General features: G+C 39.5%; 2 protein-coding genes across 3 annotated transcripts in view; one reads left to right on the top strand and one right to left on the bottom strand.

Moving 5' to 3' along the window:
• The first annotated feature begins 324 nt into the window (after window positions 1-324).
• Window positions 325-10252, top strand: Uggt (UDP-glucose-glycoprotein glucosyltransferase). 2 transcript variants are annotated; one of them, XM_013311465.1, is made up of 27 exons: window positions 325-789; window positions 865-1118; window positions 1299-1478; window positions 1566-1756; window positions 2189-2393; window positions 2490-2703; window positions 2824-3044; window positions 3172-3378; window positions 3566-3745; window positions 3899-4098; window positions 4339-4454; window positions 4628-4776; window positions 4933-5115; window positions 5256-5434; window positions 5577-5671; window positions 5789-5946; window positions 6089-6228; window positions 6351-6560; window positions 6645-6869; window positions 6965-7138; window positions 7342-7531; window positions 7719-7901; window positions 8090-8193; window positions 8267-8433; window positions 8522-8643; window positions 8917-9079; window positions 9612-10252. In XM_013311465.1, exons 1-27 carry the CDS (start codon window positions 537-539, stop codon window positions 9638-9640), a joined length of 4692 nt encoding a protein of 1563 aa, XP_013166919.1. In that variant the 5' UTR covers window positions 325-536; the 3' UTR covers window positions 9641-10252. The 2 variants fall into 2 exon arrangements, with proteins under 2 accessions (XP_013166919.1, XP_013166917.1); XM_013311463.1 differs by lacking the exon at window positions 9612-10252 and having other exon boundaries at window positions 8917-9162.
• Window positions 10253-10906: 654 nt separating this feature from the next.
• Window positions 10907-21336, bottom strand: part of LOC106117085 (protein Wnt-11b-2) — an 18600-nt gene continuing 8170 nt past the window's right edge. Inside the window, exons 2-7 of the mRNA XM_013311156.1 lie at window positions 16286-16521; window positions 12489-12699; window positions 12129-12404; window positions 11726-11888; window positions 11328-11584; window positions 10907-11239 (exon numbers count right to left, since the gene is read on the bottom strand). Of these exons, the coding sequence (XP_013166610.1) occupies window positions 11062-11239; window positions 11328-11584; window positions 11726-11888; window positions 12129-12404; window positions 12489-12699; window positions 16286-16521 (1321 nt within the window). The 3' untranslated portion in view covers window positions 10907-11061. The remainder of the gene's footprint in view (window positions 11240-11327; window positions 11585-11725; window positions 11889-12128; window positions 12405-12488; window positions 12700-16285; window positions 16522-21336) is intronic.

Genomic DNA, 21336 nt, shown 5'->3' with positions numbered 1-21336 from the left:
TCAATACAAATTTTTCACAAATTCTGTAGTATAAAACAATCTTTCATGTTATGATCAGTACATGTTATGATAACTACTCATATAATTTGATAATTGATTTCATAATTTAATTTCTTTCAGGTTCAATAGCATATTACCTACATGTACATGAATATTATAGAAGTCGATAGAAAGATCATCATCAGCTCACTACATGTCCCCACCGAGGGGCTCGGAGCCTACCCTAAGTTAGGGGTCACTTAAAGATATCATCAATATTGGTCAATATCGTAGCAAAATGTTATTCAATTTCATTTCACTTCTGAATCTGGATGCATTTATCATCTTTGGTCGATCCGTGTTCACCTGTCATTGGCGGTTTCGGTTTGTCCGTTTCATTGTGATAGCAGTATAATGGGTTTATTTTGTAGCAAATTAATTTAAGTTTGAATTAATTGATATAAATTTAAAACTATGACTTAACATTTTAAATCGTTTTCGTGCACTTAATACAAAACATTCATATTCTAACACTGTTTTTATACTTGTAATAAACAATGAATTCCACCGGCCTTATAATTTCTTTAATAGTAATTTTAGTCCACGTTTTTGTCTTCGTATCCACCGATACTGATCCACCGAAGCGAGATGAAAAGAAAGCAAAAGGAGTCACAACTTTTGTAACCGCTAAGTGGGAGTCAACACCAATAGTCTTAGAACTTGCCGAATATCTTTCTGGCGAAAGTTCTGATCTGTTTTGGTCATTTGTTGACGGTGTTAACTCTTTAAAATCTCCCTTACAAGATTTAGGTAAGTAAATAATTAATATTGGCTAGAAGAGTAAACGGAGGCACATTCTTTTACAACAATTTTATCGTTTTTCAGCGACCGACAAAGATGTTTATGATGCATGTATTGGCATTGCAAGTACATTGTTGGCGCCGGCACAGTTGAGGATGGCAAAACTGGCACTGTCCATGCATTTGACCTCTCCAGCAGTTCGTATGTTTGATGAGATTGCTGCACAAAATGGTGCTAAAGATGTGCAATGTGAGGAGTATGTACATATTGCATCAAGGAAAATTTGTGACACTGATACCTTGCGTGACATACTTAAAGTATACAAAGAGCATGATCCTGTAAGTGTAGTGTACAAATATTTTCCTTATCAAATAATGTAGCAAAAATGCTTTAATTTTTCTTAGTAAAATGTAGCAGCTTATTTATTTGTAAATGACATAACAAAATTTTTTATGCAATGATGCAATAGGCAGTTGGATTGTAATTACAATTTTGTCATTGAAAATATTTATTTACAGGAGGAACACCGTTTAGAGACATATTTGTTGGACCACTCTTATCCTAGTAGTGACAATAAAACTCTTACAGCTATTTTATATGGTGAACTTGGAACTGTTGAATTTGCTAAAAAGCATAAAATACTTGCAACATATGCAGATATGGGTGCAGTCAATTATGTTGTAAGATGGAATGTAAAGGTATGGTTTTTAATAACATGTTTTAATTATTATGTATTTATCTTCATTATTTTCTCTTTTGTAAAATTTATTGTAAATTTATTGCAGTCTAGAGGTGGACCTAAATTGCGTCTTTCTGGCTATGGAGTAGAATTACAGCTGAAAAGTACAGAGTATAAAAGCCAAGATGATACAACACCAAAAGAGGCTGATGCTGGTGAAGCTGTAGAGCCATCTATTGAAGAAGATGAAAATGATCCTCAGAATCAAATTGATGGTTTTAACTTTGGAAGACTCAAGTAAGTAGAAAATGAAATCAAATGCATTTTTAGGTATATTTGTGGATAGATTAGCAGTTTGCGGCTGTAGTGAGATTACTTTTATTTACAATATTATTTCCTTATAATATAGAATATTCTATATGAAATATTCAAAATATTGTACTATTTTCTGTTGTCTATAATTTATATGTCAAGAAAGTAAGTTATAAAGCCCTGTTGCTTTAGTTATTTATGTTAGTCTGAGACTAAGGTAATGAGATTAAAGCAACTTGTGTGTCAAGGATGTAAAAGTTACATGTATTAGAATAAATGGGTATTTGTAGATTCTTTAGATACCAAACAAGAATTTTAAGAAGAATTACTTAAGAAAACTACTCTTAATATCATTTTTGAAAGGGTCATTTGAACAGTCTAAGTTTTATTTAAAATCAATTCTATATTATTTAATAGGAATTTATTCCCTGCCCTGCGTACACCGTTAGAGCGGTTCCGACGTCATCTGTCGGAGTCCAGCGAGGAGCTGGCACCGCTCAAAGTGTGGCAGATGCAAGCTCTCAGTATGCAGGCAGCCGCAGCTGTAGTTGATGCCAACGATGCCGGCGGCGACGAGGCGCTCAAAGTGCTCACATCTATTGCACAGAATTTCCCAATGCAGGTATGGTATGCGTGGAATTTAAAAAACTTCAATAAATAAAGAAGTACATATTTAAATATTATCAGCTATATCTAATACAAATTTAATTTGTTTCAGACAAAGTCTCTTATTCACGTGAACGTGCCCCGTTCATTCCGTGACGAGGTGCTGTACAATCAAGACGTCTGGGCGTCGTCACTGGGACTGCGCGCCGCGGAGCCGCTGTTGCTGGTCTCAGGCGCGCAGTACGACGCTGAGGAGGTGGACGTGATGGCCCTCCTGGCTGCACTCAGAGAGGATGTCGGACCTATGAATACATTGCATGCACTTGGTTAGTTTGACAGAACAGATTTTTGACTTCCTATGTAATTACAAAGTAATTAGATCGGGAGGGTAACAACTATGTATATTTTAAATATCGCTATTATAGCTTTTTTATATATTATTACAGGTTTACCCAAAAATCTTATAAATTCTCTAATGTCATTGGAACTGGGCGAGGCGTACACGTGGGAGGAGTATGGACTGGACATTCGCGACTCGGCTGTCACATGGCTCAATGACCTTGAGACAGATGATCGCTACAGACGCTGGCCTTCCTCTTTCATGGAGCTGTTGAGGCCCACATACCCTGGCATGCTCAGGAATCTGAGACGAAACATTTATAATTATGTATGTGAATATTTATATGTAGAATGAATGTTAAAAGGCTGATGTCAATTTTGATGTTAGATAATTTATTTTGTTTGTGTGGTATTTGTTTAAATTGGTGTTAAAATGAATTAGTATGGATACACAGGTGATTGTGATCGACCCGACGTCAACGTTGTCGGGGCCGCCGCTGAAGCTGGGCGAGACTTTATTGAAGCACGCGACGCCGGTGCGCGTAGGTCTGGTGCTGGCCCCCGGGAGCGACGCCGCGCTCTCCGCCGCCATACGCTCCGCATTTAACTACATAGCGCAGGATAAAAACTCTAATAAAGAAGCCTTCTATTTCCTTACACAGGTATATCATCATTAGTTAATATATCTTGTTGTCATAATTAACGTTATTATTTATTGCTTTATAGACGAAATAAAGAAGTTATGCTAATTTTTAATTACCATTATGATTTATACAAAAAAAAAAATATAGTATGGGACCTATTTGGCTCCATGTGTTCATGTATTTACTTTGTATGTATTTTTTGCAGTTGATAAGTTCGTGTGAAAACGACGAAATGACATTAGAGCACGTTAAAAAGCAGCTCAAGAAATACACAAGCTCTGGCACCAATGTGGATGAGATTGTTTACGAGGACTCTGAGTATAATTTTGGTCATCAATTGGCTGAGGAATTTCTTTTCAAGATAGCTAGCGAAAAGTATCCCTTAGTAAGTACCAAATACCTTTATTTACAACAACCTTCATTGTGGCACATTTTTAAAAACTTAAATATTTCATGTTGCAGTGTCATGTAGTTCCATGGGTCATGCATAAACATTTACACATTTATAGCATTAGCTTATTTTACAATCGCATGTCAGGTACTGATTAATGGAGTGCCGCTCTGGGACGATGGTTCTCCGACGCCAGCGACCTCGTCGGTGGAGCTGCTGGAGGAGGCACTGGTGAGCGCGCTGGCGCGGCACACGGCGCGGTTGCAGCGCGCAGTCTTTCGCTCAGAGCTGTCGGACACAGACGACGCAGTCGACCACCTTATGAAGCAACCACATATTATGCCCAGGTATGTAGTCATTCTTCTCGTCTCATAAATGTCATCATGTTATAAAAAGATTTTTTATTTTCTTTTATTATTATTATTTTATTTAATTTTTTATTTAACTTTTTCTTTTCCATTCAAATTACTAGAAATCGATACAATTATTTATATACTGCAATATGGTGAGGTTTTATGAGTATTTATGTTTCTGGAAGATTTCTTTTGCAAAACATTCAACCGTTTAAAATATGTTTATGTTTGCAGACTCAATCGTCAGGTCTTAGCGTCAGAACCAACGCAATATTTAGATCTATCAGGAGTGCCTTCTTCACCAGAACTGTTCACAGAAGAAAGACTGCATCGCTTGATGCATTTGACAGGTGTGTCTATTAGTTTTTTTTTTATTTTACTTAAACTCATCGGTAAATTTACGTTTGGTGGTTTGAGACCATGGCAAATATATAATAAATTTTAGTTTGTGTAGTTGTTAAAAAATTGGTTTACAAAAAATTTTTAAATTTGTACTTTAATTATTATTTTATATATTTTCCAGGTCGTGACGCTTTAGCCACCGCTTTGCCGATCTTGAAATATTTCCTAAAAAGTGGCAAACCCGAGAAGATAACGCAAACAATTTGGGTAGTTGGAGATCTAAACGTGAAGGAATCCAGAGATCTGCTAAGAAATGCGATTACATTTATGGTACTTTTTTACTATTTAATGAATATACTTATTTTAACATCTCGTTCCAAATAAGTGTTACAAAGTCTTTAAAGATATATAATGAGCAGAAATGTTATCCTATAATTAATGATCGAATTCCATAGATTTCTATTTAAAATGAATATTCTTAACCAGAAAGAGACTGGGGGCGTGCGCGTGGCGTTCGTACCGAACGTGGAGGGCGGCTCTGCGGACCAGTCGCTCAACAAGGTGGTGCTGGCCGCGCTCGCTACCTTGGAGGCCCCTAAAGCCACCAAGTACGTCACCACGCTACTTGAAGACGAGGGTTGTCATGAACGACAGGACTGCGATATACTGGTATTTATTGATGTTTTCATTATATATTTAAATATGTTTCCGATAATCAATCTATTAATTAGACTTCATTGGTAGGTATAGTTTAATCGGATACTGCAGTATTTATGTACTTTAATAATATAAATTCCATATGATTGCAGCCAGAACTGGTGCCAGTTCTAAACAAGCTGGAGTGGGTGTTGAAAGCGACGCGTGTGTTGTGTGCGCGTGGTATGCGGCTGCGAGCCGGCGCGCGCGCGCTCGTACACAACGCTCGGCTCATCGGACCATTTGAAGATAAGCTCGGGTTCTCTATGGACGACTTCTTATTGTTAGACAGGTTGGATATCAAACACCTTACTTGTATTCAAAAATATCACAATAAATTAAATACATTATGTGTATACTTAGCTTAAAATATTTTAGTAAATTTTATCGTTTATTCGTGTAGTGATCTTGTTCGTATTATTCTTTACATTTAGGTTCAGCAATCAAGTGTACGGCGACAAAATTGCTGAAGTACTTCTTAAGAAAAAAACCACAGTTGAGAACGACGTTTTTGATGAAAGTATCACAGGTACGAGGAATTAATAAGTTTGATATATTTTTCAAAATTGCTGACATTCATTTCTAGGTTAGGTTTTCATTTATTTATTATTAGTAGTTTAAATGTGTATACATTTTTGTGATCAAGTTGATATTCCGGAGTTATCGGCGGACGAGTACCTGAAGGTGATATCGGTGCTGGCGTCGCGCAGCTCCAAGAGCCGCACGGCGCTGCCGCAGGGGCTGCGGACTGAGCACTCGCTTGTCGACCTGCCCCCGCAGTATCCTGACGAGGCCGCCATCGAGGTTCGTATGACAGTTATGCCCATTAAAATATGAATGGAAATAATATACATAGTTATTTTGTATAAGTTCACTAACTACATTAATTTATTTCATTCATTAAAAAAAACCTTGTCTTGTTTTTTAGTAGTGTTAATGTTATTAGATAGTAGCGGTGTTGGACCCGGCGTCGACAGCAGCGCAGCGTCTGGCGCCTCTGTTACTGGTGCTGCGGCGCGTCGTTAACTGCCGCCTCAAGCTCTTCCTCAACCCTCAGGATAAGAACTCCGATATGCCGCTAAAGAGGTAAACTTACTGAAATTATCTGTCAATTTGTAAAAGACGTTATATGTGGAAAAACTACGATTTGTGTCATCGAAGATTATAGATGTGAGATATGTTTGGTTGTAATACCATAACAATTGCAGCTTCTACCGCTACGTGTTGGAGCCGGAGCTGCAGTTCACAGCTGGTGGTGCGCTGAGCGGTGGCGCTCTGGCGAGGTTCTCGCGGCTGCCGCAAGCGCCGCTGCTGTCGCTGGAGCTGCGCACGCCGCCCAACTGGCTCGTCGAGTGCGTGCGTTCCGTTTACGACCTCGACAACATACGACTTGCCGATGTAGACTCGCTCGTGCACAGGTTACTATTTAATTCTTGTATATATTCTATACCAGTTTTCGCAAGCAACAACAATTTATTAAACTTCTTGTAACGTGTCCGCAGTGAATTCGAACTTGAGTACCTACTACTGGAAGGTCATGCGTGGGACACGACGCTTGGCACACCGCCGCGCGGGCTGCAGCTGATCCTGGGCAGCCGCGACCAGCCTGAACTTATGGACACTATTGTGATGGCCAACCTCGGCTACTTCCAGCTCAAGGCCAACCCCGGCGCCTGGACTTTGCGCCTCAGACCTGGACGCTCTGAGGACATCTACGAAATTGTTGGGTAAGTCGATTTAACTCAACGACTTCTTCATTACTTGATTTGAAATGTTACGTTGTTGTGGTTAATTGTTAAACATTCGTTATATGTTGTATCAGTCACGAGAACACGGAGATGACGGCGGGTAACAGTGACATCCAGGTGCTACTTGGCTCGTTCCGCAGCCACGTGGTGAAGCTGCGCGTCAGCAAGCGCGCCGGCAGCCAGCACCTCGACCTGCTCGCTGACAATGAGGACGCCAACGCAGGCGGCATCTGGAACTCTATCGCCAGGTTGCTCACACTATTACTGTGCTCTCTTTTTACACATTTGTCACATTGTCATTTCTCATGTTCTCATTGAAAGAACAGAGATAACAATATGTTGTGTCAATGCAAGTTGAAACCCCTTTTCCTAATAAAATAGATATAGAACAATAAGTCCTTTTAATCTATTTTTCTTTTCTGTTTTGTTGACTTGATTGTACGTGTAACAGTTCGTTCGGCGGTGGTGGAGGGGGCGGCGAGGAGGCAGAGGGCGCTGAAGAGACGATCAACGTGTTCTCTGTGGCTTCAGGGCACTTGTACGAGCGCTTCCTGCGCATCATGATGCTGTCCGTGCTGAAGCACACTAAGTCCCCCGTCAAGTTCTGGTTCCTCAAGAATTATCTCAGTCCATCATTAAAGGTAAGTGAAATTATACAAGTTACAAAGATATTTGTATTTTTTTAATTTTGTTGTGAATTTAAATTCACGTGATTCATCTTAACAAGAGTATTACACCTTAAAATAGCTTCTAAGACCCAATTTTATCTGAATCTACTGTTTCGATATGAAATATTTAACCAGTGGAAATTTTGTTTTGTGTTGTCAGGACATACTGCCGTACATGGCGCAGGAGTACGGGTTCGAGTACGAGCTGGTGCAGTACCAGTGGCCGCGCTGGCTGCAGCGGCAGCGCGACCGCCAGCGCACCATTTGGGGTTATAAGATCCTTTTCCTCGACGTGCTCTTCCCTCTACACGTCAAGAAGATCATCTTCGTCGATGCTGACCAGGTAAAAACAGCATTTACGGAAAAATTTATATGTTCTACGTTAACCATAAATTTGGTTAACATATACTACGTTTTATGTTATACTACGACTATAATATGTTTTAATAATTTTTCCCAATGTAGGCACGGAATTAAATATTTAATTTTAATTTTTATTGTAATTACATTGAAAATAATCGTCTTTTTTAGATTGTAAGGGCCGATTTGAAAGAGTTGGTGGAATTGGATCTGGGCGGAGCGCCGTACGGGTACACGCCTTTCTGTGACAGCAGAACAGAAATGGAAGGTTTTAGGTCAGGGCGATATTTTAGACGATTATGATATGAACATTCGACAGCCTATGAGCTAAAATGTGTGGTTTGTTAGGTTCTGGAAGCAGGGTTACTGGCGCAACCACCTTCAGGGGCGCAGCTACCATATCAGCGCGCTCTACGTGGTCGACCTTAAGAGGTTCCGACGCATCGCAGCCGGCGACCGCCTGCGTGGACAGTACCAGGCCCTCAGCCAGGACCCCAACAGTCTCTCCAACCTCGGTACATTATAATCACCATCGTCATTATCAAAAATTGAAGATTCAATCTGATATGAAAGAATTGTAATATGTATAATATTTTATTTTAGATCAAGACCTTCCGAACAACATGATCCACCAGGTGGCGATAAAGTCTCTGCCGCAGGAGTGGCTGTGGTGCGAGACCTGGTGCGACGACAACTCCAAGCAATACGCTAAGACTATAGATTTGGTAAGATTTGTATTCAGCGGTCACTTGTTTTATGTTACTACTCTATAAGGAAGGAAAAATTAAAGAAAAGTTATGAAAACTTTTAGGGCTTAATTTAAATTACTAGGTTACAGTTCACTATGAAAAATCCAAAATGGCCGCTATCCAAAATGGCGGATGTATAAACAAAAGCAGTCGATGAGCAAGCTAATAGTAGAAATTGTAAAATATAGAATTGTAAAATGTGACGACAGTGTCTTGAATTTAATTAATATGTAAATGATGTGTGAACAGTGCAACAATCCGATGACGAAGGAGGCGAAGTTGTCAGCGGCGATGCGCATCGTGCCCGAGTGGCGCGAGTACGACGGCGAGGTGCGGGCGCTGCAGGCGCGTGTGCGTCGCGGACTGTACCAGCACACCGACACCGACCAGGAGCAACATCCGCACCACGCAGGTAACACGAACACACGCACACAGTCACACACTCCCACACTCGCATCACAATATCTCCACAGTAACTAAGCTTTTATATAGTCACTTATGCTCAGATTTGAGTATAGTCTTGAAGATGTTTTTACAATAATTGATAAATTATTCAAACTCAAACCAAACAGGCTAAAACACTCACATATATTCGTCCGGTGGCGTCACCGACTAGTTTCGAGCTCATCAGGGTCATCCGTGTAATAATACCATAATACCAGTCCCATTCACCCTGATGAAGCGCCTCCGAAGGGCTCGAAACTAGTCAATGCCCCAACCGTACCCCTGCCGTACCAATATATGGGAATGTTTTAGCCTTTTTTTATATAAATTGATAAATTATTTGTTTGTATACATGTGAAACTGATTTGAATTTCATTTTTCACAAGTTACTTGAACATAGAGACGGTTTTATGAATTTCCTCTGTCTCCTCTGAGATTAAGAATTCTTTGTCTCGCTCTGGCAATTTTTTATGTTTATTAAGAAATCTTTTTTATTCCAGGTAAAGAACACGAGCATACAGAGTTATGATGTAATAATTAAATTAGAACTTTTAGCTATTCCAATTTTTGTTGAAAGGTTGTAAGATTGTGAATAAGATGTGTTACAATGATGTAGCGGTAACAACATTGCGACAATTTATTGTAAAAGACTTTGAAAATTCCTTTTCTCTTTACTTCTGTATGTATATTTTCTTGTGATTTTATTTTGATGCCATTTCCATTAACAGTGTTATTGATATTTGTCGTGTAAGTTTAAGTGATGTGATTCCTAGAAACTAAGCAATATCTCTACTCAAACAAGCATGTGACATGCAAATGACAGCGTTCAATTTACTTTGTCACACATATGTTGTATGATATGTTGAATACTAAAATGTAAAACAAATTATTTGCTTTAATTAATAAATATGTGAAAAAATAGAGGAATTTCTGCACCGTTCTTTAATTAAAGGGAATTTATTTTCGTATTTCTTTAAAAAAAATGTATTTTTATTAATCAATATGGTTTGAGTTTACACTGAGTTGTCATTTCAAATTAAAATTAAGTTATAAACGTTCACTGAGTACACTTATTTCGAATGCAATATTTCACTTGCAATAATTTTGTCTTTCAGGAAATAAAATACTTTTTTTTGTCAAACTAAGTTCTTTTATTCTCGTTTTCAATCCTACAAATCTACACAAAACTCACTATTTTACAATTTGAAACTTATAGAAATTATGTAATCTTAATAGTAAAAGAACACCGTTGTTTTAAATAAGTACAAACTTATGTACAAAGTAGGAGTTGATCTAAACTAATAACATTAAATACTGTCTCTATTTGTTTAACATCTACTCATTTACATAAATTAAAAACATAAGCTTACATTATATACAGAAAGCACGTCCTAGAGATGATCGAAGTCTATTTTAATAGCTATGTCTAAAGTCTAGAACTTCTACACACGTAACACATTATTGTCAAGATATAATTTAACCTACAGTCACAAGTATTGGCTTTCATCTCGCTGTCACTAAAATTAAACAATATTAGATAACATTATATAGAGTAAGTACTGATAATGTCTTTGGTGGCATTGTTAAACCGTCAAATACTTAAAAACTACGCTGAAACAAATTACATCGCAGCTAATCTTACAACGAAATGACTAGTGTTTGTTGTGTTGTCATGTTTTTTTTCTTTGGTTGAAATATTTCTACATAAAGCGGAATTCATTATGTAATAATTTACTTAATAAATTCTATGGAAAAACTGAAAAGTAAATTGTATAAAAAGCTGTAGTGTTTTTTACGAAATAAAGCGAACGTTAATTTATTACAGTAAAGGAATGTTCTTGTTTTGTATTTTTCACAAATCCCGTGGCCTTCTTAAGAGAAGATGCTTACGGAAGTAATTGGTGAAACTGCAATATGTTTTATCGGATAAGAGCATATTGCAGCGGTAGTTCAGTTGCAGTAGTGTTCCTCGGTGGTGACCCGGCAGAGCTGGCAGTCGACGCGGCAGCACCAGTGGTAGCGGCAGCGGCAGCGCTCGAGTCGGCTAGAGCGCACCGCGCGCCGCCCGCGTCCGCAGCACAGCCGCGCGCATCCCCCCGCCCCGCTGCCCAGGCTCGCGTTACACTTTCTACACATTACGTAACAACTGTACACTTCGGAAGGGCAACAACGAGATTACAAAGCCAGGAGGGCTCAAGTGTAAAATCAATGATTACCTGCCGTGTGTGCCGAGGGAGCCGGCGGCGGGCTCGGGCTCGCAGTAGTCGGGGCTGGGCGTGACGTAGCGCAGTCGGGGGCGAGGCCGCGCGCGGCGGCGGGCGTGCGCCTTGAGCGGACCGGCGCGCGCCGCCTCGCCCGCCAGCGCCGCGGCCACGCGCGTCAGTGAGGGTAGCGCGCGCCAGCACGTGCGCACAGAGCACGACCCTGACACGCCGTGACACGTGCACTTCGTCCGCATGCCGCTTGACACTACCTGCAAACAATATGCGTATCATGGTTACTGGACGTTATTATGTAGTCCAGTAGCCCCGTTTTTTCAATACAATACACAAAATAATTTTAACAAATACTGACACAAATTAATACTTATTAAAAATATTGTATGATGGGTGACCTTTCTGCCGAAGCGCAAGTTGATGAGGTTCGCGGCGGCGATGAGCGGGCGCAACGAGTCGAGTCTTGTGCGCAGGTCCACTTGCGGGTCGAAGCGCGGGTCGTCGGCCGCCATGCGGTACTCGATGTTGCGGTGACGGGACCCTCTGTCTTCATATTCATATCTGAAATAATTTTAATTTTCATCATCATCAGCTCGCTATGCATAGGCTCGGCCTCTACCCTAAGTTGGAGTAATTAATTTAGATATTAGTATATGAAGTTATCTATAATTAAAAAAGTATTCGGAGCCAGAATTTACATTTTGTTTTCAGAAAACGTGACCCCGATCGATCAAAAATGTCGTTTACATCCATATTTATTGTTTATTATACATTTTGTTCATCTTATATATTATGTATCACCTCGATCTGAACCTTTTTCTCGTGGGTCTGCCTCGTCGCGGGGACCTGGGCAGCCGCTTTCGTCCGCGGCGGCCTTTGCGCGGCCTCTGCGTGGCGGTGATGTTGGCGGGCGCAGGAGCGGGCTCGTCGTCCACCAGTATCACGACAGGCGGCGCCGTGATAGCCTCCGTCGTCGTCGTCGGCTTCTCCGTTGTCGTTGTTTCCACTTCGATTACATCTTCAATCCTTCCATCCCTGACGTCGATTTCATGAGCGTCAAGGAATTGTTTAGCAAACCTGAAAATATTTCACAGATTCGTTTGATGCGAGGTTACGTCTGCAAATGGTAAACTATGCAATGTTGAGTTAATGCAATAGTACCGTTCAGCCCACTGCAAGTTATCTCCGCAACCGCCCCACTTGAAGCTGGCGTGCGGCTCGGGCGGGGCGGCGTGGCGCGGCGGGCGGGGCGGGGCGCGCGGGGGCGTGGCGCACGAGCAGGCGGCCAGCGTACCCGCGGCGCACGCTCGCGCCACCGTCCACGACAACGCCGCCGCTGATATCGCGTATACGTACGCCTGTTCACGGGTACCTGTATAGAGTTATAATTAGATGTACTGATATCATATTTAGCCTAAAATTTCCTGACAGTTATATCCGAATTAAGGATTTTCGAAATATCTATACAAACTTTATTTATGACATACAACAAAACAGTACGCCACTTCTTACATGTATTTTTATCGGGCTTATGACTAAATCAAAGTCAATTATAAACCAACTAGTCTAATTTTAGGTTAAAACACACTCTGACTCAAAGTCAAGGCAATGCGTAGACTATCGCACTAATTTCTTTTGTTTTCACTCACCTTACGAAATGCTTGAAATAGACCAACTTTGCTTTCTCTATTTTAAATCTAATTTTATAGTTTTTTAATGTAGTTCAATTAATATCGTAATTAATTTAAACAAAGTGTTATCTTTTTAGTTATCTATAATAACGTACCGTGCTCTGATCATTGCGTTATATAGATCGCAATCCTTTACTTGTAATTACAAGCAATCTAGAGGTAAGATCTCGACAGGCCGTAGCGAGCCCGCAGCGCAGCCACGTCGCTCACACAATGCCGGTCAAGCTTATCGCGACCATCGCTGAGTGGAACGCACCGCTTAAGGTTATCATTAGGGCCCCTCGGCCGCCCCTGCCCTGCTTTGATTCATGCGTGTAATTAAATCTTTTGTCAGTCTCTGCGGCAACCCTCCGCGCTCGCAACCAACGAAACCTTTGTATTTGATGCACGTAAGATAACAAGCGGACAGCGCTCTACGCAGATAGTAACTCGCTGATTGATACGTTTGCGATATATCTGACTTTGATAGAGAACTGGTCATCATTGTACGAATACTTTCCACTTGGTTTTTGTCCATTGTTATCTTTTTTTATTAAAGTTAACACCGCTTTAAACTACGTTTTACAACATTTTATTAAGCAAGTTTTTTTTATAACATAAAACTAGCGGTGGACTATCAAAAGAAACAGAAAGACACACCCTCAGATATTCCGTCAAATAAATAATTATTATATTATAAACCACTAATTAAGATATTAATAATTAATTACATAAGCTAATTATTTTGCTTATGAAAGACAAATTAATTTTTAAGAATCACTGATACAAAACGCGTCAAAAAAATTCTAGTCGAAAAGAAAATTTAATTTTGTGTTCATTAGCGCGGAACTCCAGACGTACTTCGTTTAGAGAAACTTTTAATTAAAATGTACCTATCAAGCCCGAAGCACTTTTAAGATTTCTAACTGTTTGTTTGCAACAGACATTTCTTGTCAATTAATTTCCTTAAGTAAGGTTAGGGCGGGCGGTGAGCTGTGTAGCTACGGGGACCGATGGCGACCGTCGCTATCTAACTTGTGGTGAACATCCGGCTGTGTATCGCTGCAGGCGGCTCTCAGTCGCCAGACCAATTGAAATAATAACTTGAACTTTTATAAAACCACAGCAACTAATACCCTAGCTCTGATATACCTAATACGCAAAGAGGATATGCGTAACAACGGGGTAGACTCGGATATGACGGCTGATAGAGTTGTATGGAGGAGTAGTACATACTGTGCCGACCCTCGATAGGGATAAGGGCAGGTTGATGATTAATAGCGACGAATTAGGAGGAGATATAATCGATAAAAAAATAAACCGATGTTTATAATGGTTCTAAAATAATCGAATACTTTGGTTGATTTATTATATTTTATATCGCAACGTGTAAGGAATCGTATTTTAATCTCTCCTAGACTTCAATATTGAATGCCTTTCCAGTGCATTGAAAGCAGTTCTTTAGAAATGAAAATGCTTTTCTAGCAAGCGCGCTTTTAGTAGAGATTATTTTGAAGTAAGGTTCCTAGTAAGCTTTTAATAGATATGTAGAGACGATATGATTCAGGTAATTTAATTTTATTATAAGTTTAAATTCAGGTATGCGCAGGATATTAAACGAAAAGATTTTTAAGATTTTTTAATTATCAGTCTATATCTATTACAAAATGTATCTTAGATATTTTATAATATAAATATCCATGTAAATAACTCGTAGTTTCTTTTCTTGAATTGAAGCTTTAGAATGCCCTAGAGCTCTGGACTGTTTTGAAACGTAAAAATTTTAGTAATTCAAAAAACGAAATGAAGTACCTTTTCATTTCTTTTTGAAGTTGTACCGTTTGACAGTAGTGTAGACAAGTTCGTGCAGATAAGTTAGTTTATTTTGCGAGATATACGCAAGTAGTATGGGGCATGTCGCGATGCTCATGATATAAAGGCGAACGTCGAGCGTTGCCAAGTAAAAGCTCCGTGCCAGATACCTATTAGGAAATGATAGCGTGATTTATTATCACAATAGACTTGTGAAATTGTCACTGTACACAGGTTTATTCTTTGTTGGAAATCTACTTCGAAAAGTTTTGTTTGAAATAAAAAGAAAAATAAGCAAACGTTCAGTTAAATATGCCGAAAAATAATTTTAATTCAATTATAAGTACCTGTCGTATTGATAAACAAATATCTATTACTCATTTCCACAATAATTAAGTTGGAAGATTTATTAAAACATTTGACTAGGCCATAATTTCTCATTAACGTTTAAGTTAAGGGTTCCTTAATTATACGACTACGATATCAAACTACAACGTAATTTAATAGGTTGTGCAACACATAGTGAAACAAAGGGCTTTCTTGAAATTAATTACCCGAAAAGCGATAAATTAAACGGTATAATATGTAAATAGGAGAGCATGTCCGAGTCGAATCCGGAACGGCCGAGCGGAACGTAGACAGGTCCGTCGACACGCCGCCCGCGGCCGCACAAAAAGTGTCCGGCGGGAAAGCAAGGCGCGCCAACTCGTCGGCACTCGGGAGGTGGGCGTAAGGTAGGGACGCTAGGGTGGCGTACCAAGCCGCTTAGACATTCTTTTTACTAAGATTATTATTTTTCGACCTCTTAAAATAGTATTCATTTCTTGAAAATGAATTGCTGGACGCATAGTGCTGTCGGCTGACGATATGTATGGTAGTAAAAAATAAAAACTTGTCACTCTTCTTCAGCTTTAGATATGATCTGATTTCAGAAGCCTAGAAATGCCATTCTATAACAATGTATCGGGAGACAGCACTAACAATTATACGTTATTTCTAGGATAACTTTTTCGCCTTGAAATTTACCTAAAATGTAAATTGGTAAGTTTCGTATAATTATCCCGGCTTATAATTCTTTACAAAATGTCGTTGCATAATTTCTTGTCTGACTTATCTATTCCGGATGGTCCCTCGATGTTAATTAAAAAAACTTTAATGGAACTATAAATTTGGAACCTCAAAGGTTCAAGAATTTAATTAAAGTTCGGAAATTGTTGAATCGTAACACAATAGAATAATGAGATGAATAATTTACGTTCTTTTTTCATAGTATAAGTGATTTTTTAATTTTTTCGTTATGTAACATATTATAAGTTCATACATAGTGACTAATAAATACAATTCAAAAATGTTGAATGCATGTTTTTATTACACATGTAATTTCGGCAGAGGTGGAGTTACGGAAACTATAACCCCTGCTATATGACTTTTGAGATAGGATAGGTACTATCTACTTGCTGAGATTTGTCAGCATACCTGTGAGTAGATCCGGCGTAAACCTGGGCGCCAGTTCGATGGAGGAGCAGTTCCAGCGGTCGCCGGCGTGCGTGGCGAGGCAGGTGTTGCGGGCGAGCCGCGCCGCGGCCGCTACGTGCAGCATGGCGGCGGGCTGGCGGCGGCACGCGCGCGCCTGCGCACCCCACAGCGCGCCACCGCGCCGCGCACCACCGCACTCGCTCTCCGTCCAGTTGCCGTCACTCTCGTGCAAGGCCCTCAACATAATAAAATATATCTAAATTGTATTTAGTAAATGGACAAAGAAGGCAATGGACTGATAGATTATTGATTTTGGCTTGACAAACGAGCTGACCTAAACCTTTAGCTATATTTTAAAGTCTCAGCCGGTCTCATCTCTTTCTGTTCTTTGCGGGATGTAAACAAAATGTAAGATTACGAAATTTCAAGAGGGTATAGGTTCTACAAAGAGATATATGTTATTTAATAATATCTGTCAATCTAATTTTTGTCTGTTTATAAAATTACACATTTGCGTTAAAAGCAAATTTGTGCCGTATAATACGAAGGTACGAGTATGTCCATGTCTAAAAGGGTTTTAAGCCCACAAACAACATTAAATATTCCTTTTGCCAAATATTTACGCTGACTGCAGAGTTGGGATAAGCTTACAGGAATATAAAATTATTAAAATAAATATTTTATTTTAAAACGGAACCAGTGTTCTTGGAATAAAAATTGCAATTGTAAAGAATTTGTCTTTAATCCTCACATTCGGATCGACTAATAAACTTCAACATCATAGTTTTTATACAATACTAAAATAACTATAAAAAAAACAATAGTTGTAACAAAAAATATTTGTTATACAATTAGATTAGCCCTAGAAGAAGTGGAAAGAAATATCGTGTGCCTTTACTATTTAAAACCAAACAATGATTTGAAAAACATTTAATTTAAATATAATTGACTATTATTGTTTTAGGTGTTTGTTTTCTTTGTCTGCGGTGCAGGAGGCCTGCGAGCCTTGGTGTCTATGGTCCGGCGGCGCCGGTCGGCGACCACGCTGGTATGCCTCGCACATTTCAAACAAGTAATTAGGTAGGAAATCGGTAGACTCGCTCTCCCTGCGCCGCAATAAACTGTAAGCCTCGCGTAGAGTCGGCTTCGGTGTCAGCCGCATTTCCAGCTCCACGGCGGAAGGGAAGTGTGCGGCAAGCGAATAAACAATTTCCAAATCGGACGGCGGGGGAGTCAGATGCTTATAATTCGTAACTTTATGAAGAAAGTATTCGGACATGGCCATTCGCGACTTCCCCTCGTCGTATTTACCGAGTTTCATGTCGTAAAGAATCAGTTTTTGTCTCTCCGGACCCCAATACTCCTGCTCGAATGCCTCATAAAAATCTTCGACCTGCTTGAATTCGTTGCGGAAACAACGAGCCCACAGCAATGGTATACCATCGAGGCAAGATATTATAAAAGGCAGTTGTTTTTCTGCGGCGATGTTAATTTCTGCAATATAATATTTGACGTTCTCCAAGAAGTCCACTGGGTGGGTTTCGCCGCTGTCGTCGAAATGTGGGCGTTTCTTTATCGACGCCAGAATCCAATCGTTGATGTTGTCGCTGGATATTTGCAGCACGTGTTTGCTGCTGTTACAGTTGCTTGCGCTTTCGTCGTCTATTTCCACTATTTTCGGGTGATCGTCTTTTCTTGCACTCGATGTCTTATCCATATCTTCGTCCGCTTTACCCAGGTTCGGCAAAGACACGTGACTTCGGAGTCGGGACGATGGCATGTTTTGATATACATCCTCTTGACTTTGTGAAAATCTAACACCGAAGCCCAGAGTCGTGGGTTTATAAATGGATCCGCTGTAGAATGAACTGTCGATGTTTTTTGTGCACTCGCCTTTAGTCCTCTCTTTAAATGCGGAAGACGATATTTTGTCAACCATCTCTGATAGATTTGTCACTGACGTCTTTATTTGCCTCAAATCAACGAATAAACTCATGTTGATTATTCTTACGTTAACAAATATTGTAGTTCCTCATTATAGTACGAACTGCAAAAGTAATATTGATTTGTCAACAAATTAAAATTTTAACTCACTTCTAAAAATGGTGCTTGAAATGAAAACGGGATGTACAATTATATTTAATTACGAAGGCCTAGCCTTAATCATAGCCTACTTAATCATGTGATTTCAAATCAACAAAAAATCGCGTGGTGGATACAGAAAGGCAAAGAATGCTTACGTGCGACGAGGGCGGGCAGGTAAATGGTACTACCCGCTTGCGTTGTTGCCCGCACCCGCCGGCGTAGCGGGGGATGCCGTGCCTGTACTCGATGCTTTTTACAAGCCCATATTACTATAACTGGGTTACCCAAGACTGAATACTTAATTCCATTGACATTTTATTGTACAAGGACACACGCAACCGATACTTCCGATTTATCATTAAAATGAAAACATTAAAAAATATAATGAACTCCCTTATACGAGTAATTAGCAAAAAAATGGGAACGACAATAAATTTTCTACAGGATTACATATGTTTAGTGTAAAATAATCAATGTTCGTTATAACAGGGCAAACGAATGTAAGCGGATAAAGTTCGTTATCCGAAACGTAGCCCTCGTTACATAGGCTGTTCGGTAGGTACTTTACTGACAGGCGACTGTGAACAGTTGATGCAATCGTCTCTATAAGTCTGTGTTTTATTTATTCATTGACTTTTCCACACAAATTATAATTTTGTATTAAAATATTTTCATCTTCTTTTAAATGGAAAAAGGAAACTCTTTTTATTATGATTGCTATTAATCCGTGAATTAATCTTCACAGTCTTCAGAGTATTTTGTATAATGCGCTTATTTTTAATCGCAAAGGCGGTGGGGTCGCAGATTATGCAGTTACTTGTATTAATAATTACATAGCTTCGCATGGAAAACCGATATTCCTGTCTGAACGCCAGGGCAGGGGGAGAGCGCGCACGCGACGTCACCACGTCACGAGCGAGTGACGCGGCCGCCTCTGTTGCATGCTCTACGCCAAGACTTTATAAGCGCATAACAAGGAATTTTCATTGTTTTATTTCGACCTAGATAATCGCTTGCCGTCTTCCGACAACTCCGTACTCACGTGAATAGACTTGATACCAATATTATAATAAATAATATCTAACAAGATTTAAGTAATATTTTTAAGTGTGCGCTATATCATTGGAAGTTTTCTGAAACGAATAGGGGAAGTTTACATTTTTATTTGAGGAATTCGTCAAAAAAAATATTTCATACGTTATTACACGAGGTTAACAAGTCTTGTTGGAGTGCTTGCGTTTAAGATTATAATTGTTGTATTTTTATATCGAATACGAATGTTTGCGTTATATTGCAAAGTTGAGTCTTCGTCACCCTTTGGCCTTAACTAGTTTAGATCGGGCCGGAGTCACGGCGCTGCGGGTACAAAGCTTCCGTAGTCGAATCTCCATTATGGATAATTCATGTGGAATGCAATTGTTCCGTGGCTGCGCCGGGCCCTGGGCTGATATGCTGGGGACATTATCGTATTCGTCACGCCGCGCACGTGTACGTACAATGTAATAAAATAATTCCCGTATCGAATGTTGCGCGCCTATCTCGATCTAGGAGACAAAGCGGCGCGCGGAGGGGCGTTCGGTTTCGCATTGTCATAACTGGTCGCGCTTCATAAAGGACCACCGAGCTTTCCGGCCGACCTGCTTTGTCAATGAATAAGGAGATAATTAAAAAAAATAGGTTACCATTTTTATTATTGTTATTGAATAAGTTAGCGTGACATATTCAGCTCGCAACGAGTCTATGTTGTATTATTTGATTGTATGGTTAAACATCTGCCCTTACTGTTGTACTGAAAGTGATCTACAAACGAGTCTACGAATGTCTACATATAACTTCCAACCACATACATTTGTTGCGTAGGTAGTATTTGAATTATATTTCTTAAAAGTAAATAAATTGGTGCAAAGTAACATTTTTATTATGGTTACGTTGAAAAGATCTCGTTGCACTATTGAATACGCTAGCGTAGTTATGAACAAACTTTTCCGGCTTAGTGAACATTAATGTCGAGCCATGTAGATTTCATTCAAATATCAAAATGTTTCAGTGCACTTGCACGGGAAATTTTTATTTACAAAATTTTAAAAACATTTTATAACCAATGACGTTAGAAAATTTATATAGATTGCCTATAAGGAAAGTGAAAGAGAACCCAAAATACTGACAGTATGAAGAGCTTTTAACCAGAACAGGTCATATCTAGTGTTAACTCCATGGTCCATGTTTCTCAGTTCGTAATTTTAGACACATTAGTAAACAGCATAACAAATTGATTGTTTCCAAAATTTGAATATTATGAAGCCAAACAAAACGCATTTGCAAAAACAATACTGCCTGTGAGACAGCTGTCGCTGCAATGGATCGCTGATTCAACTTTAATGATGATTGAGCGTCAAACGATAGTGGTAGCGGTAGCGTGGCATGCGTGCATCATCGCCCCCGCCTCACCGCCCTTGTCCGCCTCCCGGTGATAGTTAAAAGGAAACTTTACTAAATTTACCTTAACCAAATTACTTACTAATGGTAACTAATATTTTTTTTATTGAAAAACGATAGTTTTTTAAGCAAAAGTGGCAGAAGAGCGAGCCACACATCTGCACTTACAGGTGAGTTTCCTACTGCGGAGTTGCTGCTAGGGTCTACCACTTTTAAAAGTTAAGTTTGTACGTTCCTACATACAAAAATTCCTTTCCCATCCATCTAATTATGACCCGGGACATGAAATTTCATTGTAAAATCTAATTTGTAACAATAAAATGAACAACCGTCCGGCGACTTAGATAAATCGTCCTTGTATTGAACAATTTGTTGAGTAATCCTTACATTTGTTTCAATTATTCCGACTTCCCACTCGGCGTGCCTTTACCTACATTCAAAACGAAATGGCTTTTCCTGGCGCGTGATTCGAATATTCATGGAAAATTATACTTAGGTGGCAATAAAATTTATTAGTACGGTCACATACT

The sequence above is a fragment of the Papilio xuthus genome, unplaced genomic scaffold (genome assembly GCF_000836235.2).
Source record: "Papilio xuthus unplaced genomic scaffold, Pxut_1.1 DF827680.1, whole genome shotgun sequence".
Classification (NCBI taxonomy): domain Eukaryota; kingdom Metazoa; phylum Arthropoda; class Insecta; order Lepidoptera; family Papilionidae; genus Papilio; species Papilio xuthus.
The sequence above is the reverse complement of the archived record's forward strand: the minus strand, read 5'-3'. Positions and strand labels throughout refer to the sequence as shown.

Excerpts from the sequence above, each read along its gene's own strand:
- Uggt (XM_013311463.1), top strand. The coding sequence starts at position 537 with ATGAATTCCACCGGCCTTATAATTTCTTTAATAGTAATTTTAGTCCAC. Across the intron at positions 5,116-5,255 it reads GACAGGACTGCGATATACTG|CCAGAACTGGTGCCAGTTCT; the intron begins GTATTTATTGAT and ends ATATGATTGCAG. Across the intron at positions 8,194-8,266 it reads ACAGAAATGGAAGGTTTTAG|GTTCTGGAAGCAGGGTTACT; the intron begins GTCAGGGCGATA and ends GTGGTTTGTTAG.